At 39.3% G+C, this 17701-nt stretch overlaps 1 protein-coding gene across 5 annotated transcripts in view; it reads left to right on the top strand.

Annotated features, from left to right (window-relative positions):
* Positions 1–17701, top strand: part of NRP1 (neuropilin 1) — a 116057-nt gene that overhangs the window by 51124 nt on the left and 47232 nt on the right. For all 5 annotated transcript variants that reach the window (XM_082047175.1, XM_082047174.1, XM_082047173.1 and 2 more), the window contains exons 5-7: positions 655–882; positions 9031–9186; positions 11905–12071. In XM_082047175.1, coding sequence (XP_081903301.1) covers positions 655–882; positions 9031–9186; positions 11905–12071 — 551 coding nt within the window. The remainder of the gene's footprint in view (positions 1–654; positions 883–9030; positions 9187–11904; positions 12072–17701) is intronic.

Raw genomic sequence — 17701 nt, 5'->3', positions numbered from 1 at the left:
CACTGCCTGTAATCACACAGTTTATCATGCCTGCACTAACAGCAACATTTTACTGGTGCACCTGTGTCAACACCACTCAGAATGAGTCACTCACCCTTGGTACATGTACGAATTACCTTTCACATTTAGTTTGTCAAGGAGGCATAGGTCACATCTGGCAGAGTTACTGAGTCAGTGCCCCAGGAATCTGAAACCACTACTCCCTCTACTGAATTCACTCTCCCGCTTTCGTAAAAAATTCTATTTTACCAATAAAAGCCTGTCAGCCGTAAGATTTAAAGATTTGAGCTTGAAGGGGCTATAATTATTTCTCTAGGGCTCTGTCGAGATTTCTGCAGCTTATACTTTCATTGGTCCCACATGACTTTGTATTTGTCATAATTTTTTCTAGAGCTGGTACAAGTTTTCCTATTGTTCCTTACAAATTGAAAATTGGAGATCAGACAGTATATGCGAATTGCACTTTAAAACCTGACTGTCAATAATAGGAACAAGCTGGCTGAATGATTAATGCAATGATTAAAATGAGGTGTTTCATTGAAAAGCCACCTTTGCCACTGGAGAGACAATACAACCTAATTTGTTTTCCAGCAAACTATTTTGCTTAGTGGTATAGTGTTAACCCAGGTGATTTTTTTTCTCTTCTGCTTACAGGACCTGAATGTTCCAGAAACTTTACGTCATCAAGTGGAGTGATTAAGTCCCCAGGATTCCCTGAAAAGTATCCCAATAGCCTTGAATGCACTTATATTATCTTTGCACCAAAGATGTCAGAGATTATACTGGAATTTGAAAGCTTTGAGCTAGAACCTGATTCAAATACGCCAGGGGGAGCATTCTGTCGCTATGACCGATTGGAAATCTGGGACGGATTCCCTGATGGTAAGAGAAAAATGGACTGTGATATGCATAACCATTACTCCAAAGTGGGCTGCAGAAGGCATATTCTCATTTTTTTAAATGTCATCATAGAGAGGTCCTTACTTGATTTATGTGAAACAAGTTGAATTAAAGAGATGTGGGGAAAGTGCTCTGTAAATTCATTCAGTAAAGCATATCACAGTGTGAAGGATATTTTTTATGAAATATGTTTAATTTTGAACAGTTGACTTGGAGGAAACCTCTATTTTTAGAGGGAATGTGTGATGGATCTCCTACACTAAGATAAATTAAACATGAAGCCTTAAAATGTTTCCCCAAACTTTCACAGCTGACACGTGTGTATTGTCCAGAAATTTCCAACAACTTGCACAAACTAGACTTTGGCTGCTAACCCTCCAGTTTGAGGAAGAACCTGGTTACAGATCAGCTGTCAAAGCAAATAATTTCTTTGCCAGAGAAAACATGGTGTCTGTACAATTTAAATCATACTGACTGAATGATTACCCAGGTCAGTAAACAGTCACTGAGTTATTAATTCAGGTGGCTTTGGTGATTTGGCACTGCAGGGTTCCTCCCATATAGTGCTCTCTCTTCCAGCAGTATAAGCAAACCGAAGGTTTTATCTTAATTTGTTAATTTATAATCTCTGATTAGCTGGGCACATGTGTCAGGGTGGGTGTGTTGGGTGCCCTTCTGGAAGTTACTTCTCTGTCATCTGAGTAATTTTCCACTTAATTGTTGACCACACTTGACCTTGTGCAAATTCGCTAAGTGCAGGGCTAGATGTTAGCTAAGCCTATAGAGCCAGTGAGCCCTTTATTTCACCTTCTGCCCAACCTCGTATGCCCGTTCTACACTGAGACTGGTGAACAAAAGAGCTGCATAATTTCTCTATTTTTTTCATATATGGTCCAAGTCCTCTCTAGGTAGGGCAGCCATGTACCAGTTCTCCAAGGACACCAGCTCGATAAGCTGTGGTTCCAGCCTAAAAGGGACAGCTCAAGCTGGATGCCTAAACTTTAGGGTGCCCAGATGTCTATATGAATTGTGCAAACATGTAAAACTGATTGTTTGTGATGTCTTTTTCACTGTTTCAACGTATGGCATGAGGTGATAAACATCCTGAAGCTGTCCTTTTTCTTCTTAATTCTGTAACTTGTAGCAAAATTCAACAACTGAGAACTTATGTTGTTTGTGTTGGGCACTAATTACAGCTGTTTCAGTTTCCCACTGGTGTGATAGACACATTATTAACAGATATTTTCTTTACTTCTATGAACAGCAGCGGCAGTTTCTACAAACTGCTAATCTTACATTAATATTTCATTTAAATTAAAACATATAACTTAAGGAACAAATCTTAATAACACATTTAAACTTGCCTGTTTTCCTAGATAAATCCCCAATATAATTTTAATTAAAGCTATTACTGATGCTGCAGTAAATACGTATGTTCTTTCTAACATATATTTATTTTTCCTTTTTGTTTTATGCTTCATGAGGTTATCATGGCTCTTTTCAATCCACTCCAATAAATAGTGAAGAAAGATCCATAACAGTAGCTGAAAGACTGTTCAGTATTAAATGCCTCAGTTAGGAAAACAGTATTGTAAGACTACAATAAGGATGTCTGGAACATTTAATAATAGGTTTATTTGTATATATAGGCCAAATCTTTCCAAGCTGAATTCCTGTAGAACTTGCATTTAAACTGGCATGTGAAAAGATGATCCAATCAATCAATTTATGTGCAATATTACTAAAATGAAATGCATTATTGTTCATGCTAGAGGGTTTCAAAGCAGTAATTTCCTGGGTCAAGCAAGTGACTGAGCCATACTGAAGAGCAATTAACAACAGGCGTTATCAGCCTTCCAATTGCTTCACAAACTGCCTAAACCCAAAATGATCCTGACATCCAATAAGGGTGTTTACATGTTTGTAAATATTCAACTGAATTTGTAGGCTAGAAATAAATTTTTCCTTAGATACAAACTATTGGAAGTTGTGGTGGTTATAGGGAAATGTTTGCTGCACCATTTCACTGTCTGACAATCCTTAGCCAGTCCTGTCAGTCTCTCTTGTTTAACTGAACACAACAAAGGCAGAGAGAACATGATTGCTTCTCTATAAATGAATCAGGATGAATCCCTGGAGAAAGAGGAACTATTTCAGCTGAAGACTAAAGCTTACACAGGAAACCACAGGTGTCACCTGGCCAAAAACTGAAGACAGAAATTAAAAGTTTGTAGATATCAAAAAGAGAGTATCCAGATAATCTTGGGAAAAAAAAAAATAAAAGGAGGAAGGTAAAATAAATCTAATTCGTGTGCACATGGAAGTAGCAAATTTCGGAAGAATTTTAGACCGTATGGTTGCCTTTGATGGAGGCTCACCTGGGGTGAGTCTTTCAGCCTTTTGTCCATTTCCCTTTAGTCTGTGAAAAAATATTCAGGCCGAGGCGTGGTTGTGTGCATTACTTAAATGCTGGCACACTCCCTTGCACAATTTTAGCTTATGTTAGCTTGCATTTTCCCAAGCAATTCCTGAGCACGGCTTGGAGGACAACAAAAACCAGGGATCATTCCCAACAGGAACACTAGACACAGCCATTCTGCTTCAGAGGGAAGAGCCCGGTGGGAGCGACCTATGTCACACTGTTCTGCTGGTCTCAGGAACTGTCCCCGTCCACTGGCTGCGTGGCCAGAGGGTGGTCCCTGACATAGCCATAGAAAAAAGGAAGCTATTTTGCTTTGTTGTACTGCATTGTTATTAAAGCCCCCATCACACTACACTGATATAAACATAAATTAGAAAGATTTTTTGACTGTTTGGAAAAAAATGTGTATCCTTCAGTTCAAACCTCTGTTCCACAGCAATACAGCTGTGGTTTGCCAGAATGATGGCAGTGTTTTAATAGGACACAGAACAGTTTGATGGAAAATAATTGTGACAACAGTCAGGGCAGAATTATATGGACAGCCCCCTGAACATGTGGCTGTCACCCAGCTTTGGAAACCAGGTGTCGATGTTTGAGCCAGATACTGTCAGTCCCCCCATTCCCAGCAGAGAACAGCACCCTGCTTTGCTCTGTCACGGATGTCTAGGGCAGTTAATGCACCTCTGGAGGTACTTATCTCATTGACTGCACTGGAAGCTACGGATCAGTAACTCAGACATAAACTTTAGATACCTAAGTTAGAGCAGATGAAACCCAACATAGGTGGAGAATGTTTGCACTGTAGAATTTGATCAGCTACAGTCACTAGATATTAGCAGGAAATTAATTCACTGTTTCCTACAGTTCTGATTTTTTTCATTCATCCCCCCAAAAAGCCAAAAAAGAGACAAACTTTCTCTTAAACAAATTTTCCCAATGATGTTTAAAAGAACATGTCAAAATCAGCATGATTCCATTTACAATTTGCTTCTATGTAATTACCATTTTTCTGATGGAAAACAATTTTCTGTTAGACAATTTGTGAGCAACTATGACAGTCATTCACCAAGATGTTAATCCTGAAATGGTCTGTCACAATCATGGAGTCCTCAGCCTGCCTGGCTGTCCTTTTGGTGGATTGAATCTGGCAAATGCTGAGTACCTGCATCTTGATTGTGCAAAACATGTGCTTATCTTTGAAACATTTGAGCAGTTAGATTGACTTCAAAAGGAATTTACCAAGGACACTTACAGGTCTGATGTTAAACACTAGCGTGAGTGTTTTGCTGCTTCAGGAGAAGAATGGTAGGCACTCAGGAATGCCTCAAAGCTGACATTTTGGTTTTGCATAACTGCATGCCAAGGGCATCCTTTGGTCTCTTTAAAACAAAACAATAAGTGAAAAAAAACCTGTTGGAGAATATTTGGAAACTACAAATGCATGTTGCAAATGTTGTGCAGAAAAGGGACCATGGTTTGAAGGAGATAACAGGTGGAGTTAGAGCAGGAGAGTGAGTAGATCATGGAACAGAAATATGTGATTTTGCATGAAAAAACTAGACACCCAAAAATGTCTTTGCCCAAGGCACAAATATACCTCAGCCAGCCTTGGCTGAGAACAGTCCATTGATGACTTTGAAGAAAAATAGCCCTCTCAAAACCAGGACTAGCTTAAGTGATGAATTGCTCATATTCATCATGCAGCTCTCTTTGAAGCTCTATAGACTGTCTACTAGGGGCTCAAAAGTAATTTAAAGAAATTTACATATGGTTTGAAAACCACAGGCTAAGCATTGCTGCTTCCGTCAATATCACAAGAGCTTCCACTGAATTACAGAGCAGAACAGAATGCTTCACTTCAGTCATTAACATCAGTGCAAATGAAGGTTGCTATTAATCTAGGTATGTTTCTCCTCTGTTGCAGATACTTTCTACACTCTTCTGAGAAGCTATTACAATCTAAGAATATACACAAGCTCAGTGTAGGTGACCACTGGACTGTGAGGATGGGATTAATTTTTCAGTTCTTTTCTCTTTAGCATCCTAAATAATGTGCAAATGTCTTGTCAATAGCAATTGTACTGCTGTGAAATTACTGTCCACAGCACACTAGCATACATTTAAAGACCAACTTTAAAATTCAGTAAAATTACTAGTTAACAGAACTTTTCTTTTAATATTTTAGAAGTCTAATATACCATTTATCCTTGTTTGTGTTTTGCTTGTTTGTTGTTGTGGGGGTTTTTGTTTTGGTTTGGGTTTTTTTATTTGCTTGTTGTTGTTGTTGTTTTGGGGTTTTTTAACTGAATTCCAAAAGCTAAGAATTCAGCTGGATGGACAAATCTGTATTTCAGTAATTCTCAAAATTTCCTGATATGGATACTCTTTGTCCAGAAGGATAAACAGTAGAAAAGAAGAATTAGCAAGATAAGGTTTCTGTTTAGTCTTAAACCACCAGCCATATTCTATGTGTTCCACACGCAGATCTGTAAACCTTCAAACATATGTATTAAGAATAACCAAGGATTTATCCAAGTTCTAGAATTAGACGCTGCATTTGGGAAAGCGCTGGCAAAACAGGTTTCTTAGTTACTCCTACATCTTTTAACTTGAAAGTTACTCAGTTTTCCGCTATATCGCACTATGCCAGTGGAAAGAGGAGCCAAGGTCCCAGATATACCTACAGCATGGGCAGGCAAATGAAGTAGCTGGCTCACTGAGATGTTTCTGTTCTGCAGGTAGTATAGAAGCATCCTTTAGTAAGGACATTTCCAAACAGCTCTTATTCAGAGTAAGCCTTCCCGGGAGATGCTGAGAAAGCAATATGGTGGTCTACAGGTAGAGGCTGCAATGAGCTTTCTGGGCCTAAAGACTTCTCATCACCTACCGCCCTAAAATTCCCATTTGGAACTGTGTACGGTGTATTTTGAAAGCCCATTTCAGTTCGTAAGGAAGGGTCAGGAAGATGATAAAAAAAAGCAGTGACATAATAGACTAAGTAGTCAGCAGTATCATTCCCTGAATGGAGCCCTCAGTACAGGAAAGACATGGACCTACTGGACAGGGTCCAGAGGAGGACCCACAGAAGTGATCAGGGGGATGAAAACATCTCTCCTATGAGGACAAGCTGAGAGAGTTGGGGTTGTTCAGCCTGGAAAGGAGAAGTCTCTGGGGAAACCTTACCGCAGCCTTTCACTACTTAAAAGGGGCCTGTAAGAAAGATGGGAACAGACTTTTTAGCAGGGCTTGTTGCAATAGGATAAGGGGTAATGGTTTTAAACTAAAAGAGGGGACATTCAGGCCAGACATGAGGAAGAAATTTTTTACAATGAAGGTGGTGAAACACTGGCCCAGGTTGCCCAGAGAGGTGGTAGATGCCCCATCCCTGGAAACATTCAAGGCCAGGCTGGACGGGGCTTTGAACAACCTCATCTAGTTGAAGATGTCCCTGCTTGTTGCAGAGGTTTGGACTAGATGACCTTTGAAAGTCCCTTCCAACCCAAACCATTCTATGATTCTAGGATTCCATGATTCTAGGATTCTGTGGTGTTCAGATGATGTCACCCACACAGCATTTGTTTGATGTGGTGACACCTGAAACATTTGATAATTTATTGTCGTTCAAAAGTTTTCACAACTTGAATGGAAAAAAAGAGAACTTTCTATTAGCTACTTATGTAAGAAGAATAAGAATGTCTATTTCATCCTGTTCTTCTCAGATCAATACTGTATTAGCTCAGTAGTCTAAGGTTTTCATGTTGTGTAAAAAAATTCAATACCTTTTTATGTCATAGTCTGCACATTTTTGGCTTTTGCTTCTACACAGCTAGCGAAGGGAATAGTTCTGTGACAGCAGGGCCAATCAGTAGAAGACTGAAATGTAGAATCACTAAACATGTCTTAAAAATTGAAAACCCATGAGTCATGAGGAATCTTAAAGCTTGTCTGCTTTAAACAAAGTTCTCTTCTGTTTGTCATTTCAAAGAGGCTTCCCTACAGGAAATGGGAGGAGGGAGGCTCAGAGTGCCATAACATGGTGTCCTTGTCCTCCTTATTTTCTTGTGGTTTAGAGCAACATCAACAGCTATAACGTTGAAAGGCCATCATGGGAAAGAGCAGGATCAGAGCTGTTTGCACATAGAAAATGCAAAATACAAAACCAAAACCAAACAACAGCAACAACAAAACCCACCTGCAGCTCTTGGAGTGGGGTCATTATTGTGTTTTTTAAAAGCCACTAATAATAACAGTCTAAAACAACTTACTCACTCCAAATAATAAAACTGTAAAACTTTAATGATTTCTAGGATGAGGAAGAATTCAACTCATACCCTCTATGGGGCATTCCATTCTATCAATACTGCATTGAACAACCCTGGTGGAAAAGGGCTGAACTGGCAGGTATTTTAAATGACATGGGATTGCCAAGGCAACTGAAGACTGACTATGCCCAGAACATGGATAGAACAGCACACACTGGCAGCAAGAGCTATAACATCTGAGCTCCCCCTTTCTGGCAACTCTAGGGCCTTACAGAAATGTGTGGCTTACATAAGAAAGTTATTCGAAGCTGGAACTGTTCTACTTGTTGGAAAATGCCAATGAATGACTACAAAATTATGTTAGCTGAGGATTTTCTTTGAGCTGTGAATAATTAGGATATATAAACATCTTATATTTTAAACTGAAAGTGAATTGAACTTCCTAGAGGTGTTAATTTAAGCCTGGAAAGCCATTGATGTAAGCATTAAAATGACGTCTTATGATTATTTTCATTATTGATTCCATGGATGGGTTTTATCATTGTCTTTTCTTATTGTTTGTAAGCACGGATGTACCACTATTCAGCAGCCTAGGGACGTATCTGTAGGGAATGCTCAAGTGCTAGAAGGCCACATATGTTGGTTGTGAATTGAGTAGCTTAATTAAGGAAAAATATTATCTCACTGCACAGGAATCCAGAAAAAATATCAGGAACTGGTTTATACATTATTAATACTGAGAGAGATCATGTATGTGCGTATGTGTGTGTGTTCTGTGACACAGACATATATTTCAGAAATCCTTGCTCCATTGGAAGGATTAAGATTTTCTTCTTGAATTCTTTTACAGTATTCCTTAATATTGAGCATATAGGCAAAAGATCCATGAGGGTGTGCTGAAAGCCTAGAACAGGAGGAGATGTAGAGTCATTGGTCATAGACTCAATATGAATGCAAAAATATTTTTCTAAATTTGCTAAAAATTGAGAGATTATCTGCAGTATTGAGCATAAATCCTGAAAGGTGCTGTTTGAACTACTATTCCCAGAGCATCTTGTAGGCTGGGTGGGCAAATCAGGCTGTTCAGATGTCCTTGACATAAATAGGTGCTTCAGTCACACTTTGGAAAATACTTTTGCCAGTTTGCACATGTAATTTTGTGCATCATTGCCCTCTCTGCACACTTTAAAGGATGCTTTGTGAAATCCTGGTTCCTTACATTTTCAGAGGTTTATGGAGTGCTACCTGGAACATTTTAGAAGTAAAATTACTAGGATAGGAGAAGCCATTTATTGTCCACTGATAAGTTATTAATGAGATAGTGATTTTGAACTGATGTAGAGGTTCACTATTTCCTGCTGAGGGAATCTCTTTAGGAAGCCATTGTGGTGGCATCTATTGTTGTAGCAGAATTGGTAGTTTACTATTAATCCTGTCTCTTTGCAGTTGGTCCGCACATAGGGCGTTATTGTGGGCAGAACAACCCAGGACGTGTCCGGTCTTCGACGGGGATTCTTTCAATGGTATTTTACACCGACAGTGCAATAGCAAAAGAGGGATTCTCAGCAAACTACAGCGTGTCGCAGAGCAGTGTATCAGAAGGTCAGTATTTATCTATCCCGCAGAGCTTCTTGCAAATTATTCTTTGTTGTGTCTTCTTGCACACCAGGTGTTGCATGAAACTTTAAAGAAACCCTAAATAAATAAGATGGTGGGGAAGGGTTGGTTCTGTTTCTCTTTTTTCTTTTTTTTTTTCTTTTTTTTTCTTTTTTTTTTCTTTTTTTTTTCTTTTTCTTTTTTTTGTTGAAAAGGAACAGCTGCCCTTTGAAAAGCAATGCAAGAAGCTGAATCCTCCTTACAGTTTTATTCCACAGTATTGCCAGTAAGTTGGGGTAATTATTGTAAAAAACTGTGCTGACCAAGGAAATGCAGGAATGCAGAGCAGTTGAACACTCGCATTAAAACAATGAAACATGAACGATGAATGCACTATCTAAAGCCCTCTTTTATTAGATGGAATAAGCTTTGGTGATTGATTTCTTGAATAAAAGAACCCATTTAATATATATGCTCTTGTTAAACCATTCCATAAGCTATCTAAGCTTTGTTCTCTATCTCGTATTTTTTTCCCAGTTGCCTCATTTTCATGCTTACCCTTTGGACAGAGAATGAAATGAAGTGAGGGAGATGCAAGAAAATGACAAGCTGTGTTATATCATGTCCTTGCAGATTTCCTTGCTTTTCTCAGTGATAAAACACACCTTTCAAATCCAACTCTCTCCTTTCTGCGACTTACGGAGTTTTGACCAGATTCACCCAGATTTGATGCACTTGTTTAATCGAAGAAGGAAAAAAAGAAAAATGAGTAAACTGAAATTACCCCTGTTACTCCCCACCTCTCCTCTGCCCTTACCTCTTTAATAGCTTTCTTGCATGTGCATAGCCAGGAGGAGGGAACAGGGCCTCTGTGGATGGAAAGCATCCTTCTCTGTGTCTCTCAGACTGTACCTCCAGATAGTTTGTCTTCTTCTTATGTAGGTGCTGCTCCTACCCTTTCCTTAGCTAGCACAGGCAACTTGGATCCTCCTGTCCACCCCCTCCACAGTCACCCTCCCTGGGCTGTAGAGGCATCATCACACTAGAGGCAGAATTAATAGTATCTGCTATGCTGAGGTGTCTTCAGCTCTTAAACATAGGACAACAGAACAGGAGAAGTCAGTGTGTGTGAAATCCCTTTTGGATAAGAGGAAACAATTTCCATGGTGGAGGCTTAGACAGAGGCGTGATTCCTCTCACTGAATTTCAGCCACCCTTGCTCTTTGTGTTGTCACTACAGAGAGTGTCACCTCCAGAGGACAACTCTCCCTACTTATTTCAGACACAGGAGATGTTCCCAGGAGGTGCTTGTCCCTCTCAGTGGACTACAAAGAAAGCCCACATGATTAGATCAAACTAGACACCCACCTTTTAGATATTTTAATATGACTCCCACCTACTGTGCTTTGTAGTGGCTTATGGCTTTCCTTCTGATTGCAAGCAGAAGGTAATTTACTTTGAGTCTTACCCTAAACTATTTCAGTTTCAGTACTTCAACCGAGGCCCCTAATATGTCGAAGCAGCACAGAAATGGGGGAATGGGTGGTATACCACAGAAAATTCAGTTTGGCAACAAGTTTGATCATTCAGTTATGGGGCACCAATACTACAACTCCTATAAAGTACCCTGATAGCATTTCTGAATATAAGTTTTTGGATCCCAGATAAAATTTTTTAACTTTTCTTTTTTTTTCAGAATATTTTAACTTTCATTGAAAAATCAGAACTTTGCTCATTTTTCCAGCTCATGGATTTTGAAACATTCAGCTCAGCACCTAACCCTCTGTTAGACATATGTTAGCTCCAGAGAAGGTGTGCTAAAAAGGAGTATGTACCCAGATGTCAGGGACTCCACTTCATGCTCTGATATTTACCTTAAACTGCTAATAAAGGAAATAATGATACTAATATACTATGAAGACCCTGAACAGAGGCATGGGTACCTGTTATTTTCCCCTGCCCTTGCAGTGGGCTTGGTAAAGCTGTGGCAGAGGGGTGCACTAGCAGCTGGGTGTGAGGGTCTGTCTAAAGCCACCAGCCTGTCTTGCTTCAGTGGGGGATGGAGCTTTTATTTTTTAACAGTAAGGGAAAAATTTAGTGTTCATGCCCCATCAGCCTTTCAGATTGAATGGAGATGAACAGCTCATTTGAAATACAGCACATTATAGAAGAAGTGGTAATTCCCTTAGGTCAATACTCTTCTGGCTTGGATTCAAATTTTGTTGATCTGTTTCTTTCTAGTGTCCAGAATTGAAAGAAAATGGCTAGAAATTTATATAATATTTTAAAAACATTTTAAACTTTTTGTAGTGGAGTGAATATCTTTAAAATAAAATTATTTTATACAGTCATCTGATTTGTGTTTCCTGGCTTTGTGCATAATTATGAGTTGAACATACATTGGTTTATATTATGAAACCACAGAAGTGCCTGTGCTACCCTAGAAAAGAGAATTCTATTGTCATATATTGAAATGGCTACAATTCTGGGCTAAAAATATTTGTATAGCATTATTATTGGAGGAATTGCCATGGCAACTCAAATGACAGTATTAAGAATGACACCATAAGCCCAATACTGCCTCACTTAAAGTTGCTAAAGAATTCAAAGTCACATATAAATAAATTCTTTAGATATTCATATTCAAAGCAGGAAAACATTCTCATTATTCAGTCTAAATAAAAAAGCTGACCATAATAATGATGGTAATTTATTTTTCTTCAGATTTCCAGTGCATGGAACCACTAGGTATGGAGTCGGGAGAAATTCACTCTGATCAAATCACTGTCTCCTCCCAGTACAGTGCTATCTGGTCTGCAGAAAGGTCCCGACTAAATTACCCTGAGAATGGATGGACCCCAGGGGAAGATTCTATCAGAGAATGGATACAGGTAAGAAGATAACATTTTAAAGATATTATTAATAATACTATGTGGAGATTATTGAATGTGAAGAATGCAAAAGAAAAAAAAAAAACACAGTAAAGTACTTCTACATAATCTAAGAGTCATTGCAAGTAAATAGCTCACATTTCCTATTAGACACACACAAAAAAAGGCTGACTCCCAATGGTATAAAAAAGAGAAAAGGTCAGGAAGATGAATTCTTCTGCTTCCCACGTCTATTGTTTTTTCAGTCTTCTGGGCACAAATAACAGAGATTTTGGTTTAGTGGAAAAGTCAATATTAGTTTAACATGCACTTAAAGTGGAATGTCCCAGTAAACTGAGCATGTGCTATGTCTCTAGCTGATTACAGTTAAGCATTAGTACGGCATGGTGTTTTCATGCATTCAGATTTCACCTCCGAAGACCTATGTCCCTTCTAGAATACATTACACATTAAATTAGTTCAGTGATCTCTGTCTAGTGGCTATTCTTCCACATCCTTAAACCCAACATTCATTAGCAAGATTGGCTGCCTTGACTTTGCTCTGTTAATACAGGAGAAATTGTGCAAACTTTTGTCGCCACAAAGAGACTCCTTGAGTTCAGCCAGTCTACTTGGGCGTGTTTGCTGTTTGTTATCTGGTCCGTATCTTAAGGGCACATGGCTCCTGAACAGATTAAAATTATTCATATGAATTACTGTATACAAATAGTCTATCTTAGCAGACAAGTATTAATATTATTAAGTGAATAAAACGCTGACTTGTCTCAATTTTAGGTTGACTTACACTTCTTATTTGTAACCTAGATTCTCTTTCCCTTGGCAGAAACTCAGAGAAAAGCTTGAGTATATTAGATCAATATTACTAATATTGAAAGCATGTTCATATAGTTGAAACATTCCTTCTGCTTCTGTTGTTTTCTATAGGAAATTACTAACTGACATATAAAAACAATGCCTTATTAGCCGTCCATACGAATGTTCACATTGGTGTTTCCTGTGAGGTTTGCTGTCTGCAAGAAAGCTTAAAAACATGTTGAGTAGTAGTTAGTAAAGGGAAGAAAGAGAGGGAAATCTTTCATTTTGCATCCTCAGCACACAATGGGACTCTCAGGTGTCCTGCTTAGGGGCCCCTACACATCCTGAGCTCTTGGCAACTTGGTAGTCGTGTATGAGGGACCTAATCAGACTTCAGAGCAGTAAAAAAAATCTGTTTATCCTTTTTCCCTGCTTAGGAATAAATGTTAAAATCTCCCCAGCCTTATCTAAGTGCAAGGCTTGTTATTAATCATTGCCACTTGCAGTCCATGGAATGCACATGGAAGAAGGGTGGAATACATCAGAATAAAATTCCATGTGTTTCGTCTGGTCAGAGGGCCGCCACTTTTTCTCTATTTCCTTCTTTTCTGCTGTCACTTACACATTTATGACTGGATAATCAAAACAAGATAGCTAGTCAAATCTCATTCATGTGTTCTGTGTGCTTATTAAGTTTATTAAGTTATGATGACTACATACATATATGCATAGCTTAATCCTTTCACTTAGAACTGGATCTTTCTGAGAAAATGTTTCAAAGGACTTTTTTAACCATTAACTTTTTAATAACAAACACATAACAGAATCCAAGCTACTCTGGGGTTTATGTTTAAAACAGCTCAGGGTACCTCAGGCCTCCTGTCTATGAATTTCTCCGCCTCCTTTGTCTTCTGCATAATCCAGGGTGCTCAGGGGCCGAAACAACCGCTGAGCATAATTTTTAGCAGCTTTACACTGCTTTCGCCTACCACATCAGCCAAGAAGCTGGTGGTTATTTTTATGCTGTACTGCTCACGCCACAGCTCTCGCCTGCTTCACCCAGCCCCTGGTTTGGAAAAGGCAGCACAAACCATTGCCCTGAGCAGCCAAGCCCTAGGGCATCTCCTCCACTGCCCAGGGCCCATGTGGTAGCACCAGCACCCCCAGGACAGGCTCCATGACAGAGCAAACTGGGCTGTAGCAGCCTTCGCTGCAGAGCTGGGTCTTGTTTGCAAGAGTGAGCCTACAAAGTCTTGCTTGAAGATTCATTGCATTGAACTGCTAATCATTTCTACTGCTCAGCCTATGTATAAGAAGCAACTGAGCTAGTTTGGAGATGGAGCATGCCATCACCTGGCTTTTTACAAAGTATAACAGTTTAACTCATCTTTGGTTCCATTTGTGTCAGGTGGACATTAATTCTTATTTATTATGGTTTAATTCAATTCTGGCATTCTTAATTCAAGCCTCCAAGTGTGTTCTAAATGCTTTCCTGCTAAACTTAATTGACAATCTTGAGATGGCTGCTAAGTGCTTCAGATCATCAGGCACCGCAATAACAAGGTCCTTGCACATGTGAACCATCATCTCCTACAAAGGCTTGATGCCATTGGCAGTAAGCACATGTTGTGAGTTTGTATCTGGATAAAATATTGAAATCCCATGTTTCCTCTGTACAAATATCCCCAGGATCAGATGTTCACCTCCATAAGAGCTTACAGATAACCAAGGACATGCAACTAATAAAATACTCTGAAATTATCCATTGAAAAAAAAATAATACTATTTCATAAAAGAAGGAAGACACTTGTATATGAAGGACTGAAGTCACTTTGTTCTGTTTTGTTCTGTATGCTACTGTAAACTAGTCATTTATTTGAAGTATTTGCTATTGTGCTGTACAGCGTAAATAGGTTTTTGTTGCATAGTTGAAAAACTCTAGAAAATATTCAACAGCAAAAAACAGACTGAAGTATATAGCAATGCTGAACTTGGAACTTTTAAAGTGAAAATTTATGCCTATGTGCCTTTGTCTGAGAGACAAGGACTTTGTGTATATCAGTATTCATTAATCTTTTCACAATTGCAAGTTTCCATACCTGCACACACATTGCAGCTGGTTAAGTAGGGATGTCTACTTCAAACTGCTAATATGCATGTGCAAGTAGGCTATATATATGAGATATGTACAATCATACCTGGGTGAAGCAGCTTGAAAATTCAGCTCCAAACACTAAATTCCTTAGTGTATCATTTTTTTTTTGTGTAGGGGAAATATTATAGTTCTCCTTTACCTTCCTTATACCTCTCCCTTCAAGGTTAATGTTTTTGCTAAGACAAAAGAAACAGAAAACCTTGGTTAAGTATCAGCAAATGGAGATTGGTATCTGTAGAGGACATCTAGAGGGCATGCGATATGGTTGTCTCCTTTGAGGTGCTGACGTCTTTTGGACTAGTTGGCTGAAAAGAATTAGGAATATGCAGTTGGCTTGTTGTTAGTAATGGATTTGCATGGGTTCTATCTGTGGACATGGAACTCCATTCTTTGGTGGAAAAAATAGATTGCTCCTTTGTGGCTGACAAGCTACTAACTCCTGAGTTCATCTGAATGCTGCCTGCTCACCAGGCGCTGCCAAGTGAAAGCTGTCTATCCATTCCTTTCCTTACCTGTTTCGAAATAAATGTCAAAGCTTAGATTCAAAATATCCAAACCACAGTTACACCATAAGTCTGCACAGTACTTTCTCCATCTAATTTTTACCTTCAAAAATGCTTTTTAAAATTGCTTGACTAACTTGAGATTTGGAGTGACTCCATAATCAGAAACAGTCACTCCAGATTGAATTTCTTCTTTAGAAACACATTAATAAAGTCTGTGGATTTTCTAGTATGAATGGAATAAAGATGCGCATAAAGCAATGGTTGTCAAAAATAAGCATAAAGTTCGTTTATTGTCATATGGGATGTTATTATCTCCTCAACCTTAAGCTTGGTCTGCTTGTTTATTACACTTACATTTCACACACTCAACTGCCATTCAGTGTGAATAGCATAATTTAAAATAAAAAATAAAAACAGCCCTTTAATTTAATCAAGAGCATGGAACTGCCATTGCAACATGTCATTGTCCCTCATTAACGTATCCTTTCACAGGAAAAATAGTATAGTGTTTCCATTTCTGTAATCTGAACAACAAACATGTTAATAGGTATCAATTACCAGCCAGTTTCAGTACTTAGAACCAGTAAGAAGGCCAGTGTGAGGTTTTCACATCTGGTTTTAGTGAAACTGTTTCTGTCTGTGGTATTTAAAATTTAAAGAACTCCTGTTATTGTGCAATTGGGAATCCTCAGGGAGTACAATGTTAATGAAATCCATAATGTGCAGGGATTTTATGATTGCATTTTCAAGGCATTCCTTCAAAAGGGATGACTGATTTCTGCCATGGCAGCAGTAATTGTGTTTTTACAGAGTAGATTTAATGTTCACATTTAAGAACAGCAGTTACGTTTACACTCATCTGAAACAGACACATGTGAAATCTTTATATTAAGGGAATATTTTGCATCTTATTTTTGAAGCCTTTGAGCAGGAGCCACGGGCTGCTGTCCATGGAAGCCCTTGTGTCCCAGGGCTGCCCCAACGGGCTGCAGCCGGGAGCTCCCCAGGGCAGCACAGGAGCGGGGGGAGCTCCTGGTGGAGCACCCGGCTGGATCGGTGCCGTCAGCTACAGACACTTGAGACCCATGTGTGTGTGGTTTTGAAGAGAGACTGATTGCCTATTAGCAGGGTCACTGGGAACCTGTGCTATCATCAATCCTCATAATGGTGTGGGTTTTCAAATCCACAAGGAGCAACACCTTCTGGGTACTTTTACTGCAGAATCTGTATGTTTTCTATCAAAATGTTTCTTCTAATGCATATAACACAAATCCTTACACTCCCACCAAGCTGGATGATAGTTTCTGGGTGGCAGAATTTTTCTCTCATCCTGTAACACTGAGCAAGACCTCCAGCCTGCCCAGAAGGAAAAACATGTTTGTTAGTAACACAGGCTCTTCAGTTCATATTATGGCTGGGGTTGGACAACACCATAAATCCAGCTTTAAGAATCTTAGTATCAGATCAAAACTTTGCAGTCATAAAACAAAAACCACTGCTCTGGTACAAACACATTCTGCCAGTTCAAATTTGTTCAAAAAAGGTTAGCAGGAGGTTAACATAAATAGACATTATACTCTGGATTGAGTGTTATCTGTCATTCTGCAGCTGACATAAGACCATACGCTAAGATGAACTCCTTATTGTGCGTTCTGGCTAATATGACATAAATGGCTAATCCAGCCCAAATTTGTACTGCTGGGGTTTTCAGCAGTGCACGGATCTGGTATCACGTGGAAACAGCCAGAGGCAGAGGCTGGCACAGGGAGCCGGTTTGTTCTGCTGCCCCTGGCCTCTGCCTGCCCATCTCCACCTCATCACCCACCCGTCCCTTTGGCACTTACAACTCCTGCAGAGTAATTCTCTAGACCTCCAGACTGGTCAGCCCTAGGAATATCAATTGATTTGGTGCAAACTAGTCCCTCTGCATCTTGCAGCATTTAGGGATCTGGAGAAAGGCCAGAGAGAGGTAAGAATAGGCCTCCTCAAAAAGCAACCTGGGAGATCCCCCTCACCTCCACTGATTGAAATATCAGTTGTTTATTTAACACTAACTCTCCTGTGCAAGGAAAATACACTTCCATTGATTTAAAACACTTCTATGTATACACTGCTTCACCAGAATGAGAGGCACCTCTGAGGTGGAATTTTCCTTCCACATTTGTCTTCATTCC

This window comes from Streptopelia decaocto (genome assembly GCF_964273445.1).
Source record: "Streptopelia decaocto genome assembly, chromosome: 2".
NCBI lineage: Eukaryota > Metazoa > Chordata > Aves > Columbiformes > Columbidae > Streptopelia > Streptopelia decaocto.
Note: the sequence above shows the minus strand (reverse complement) of the source record. Positions and strands in the feature narration are given on the sequence as shown.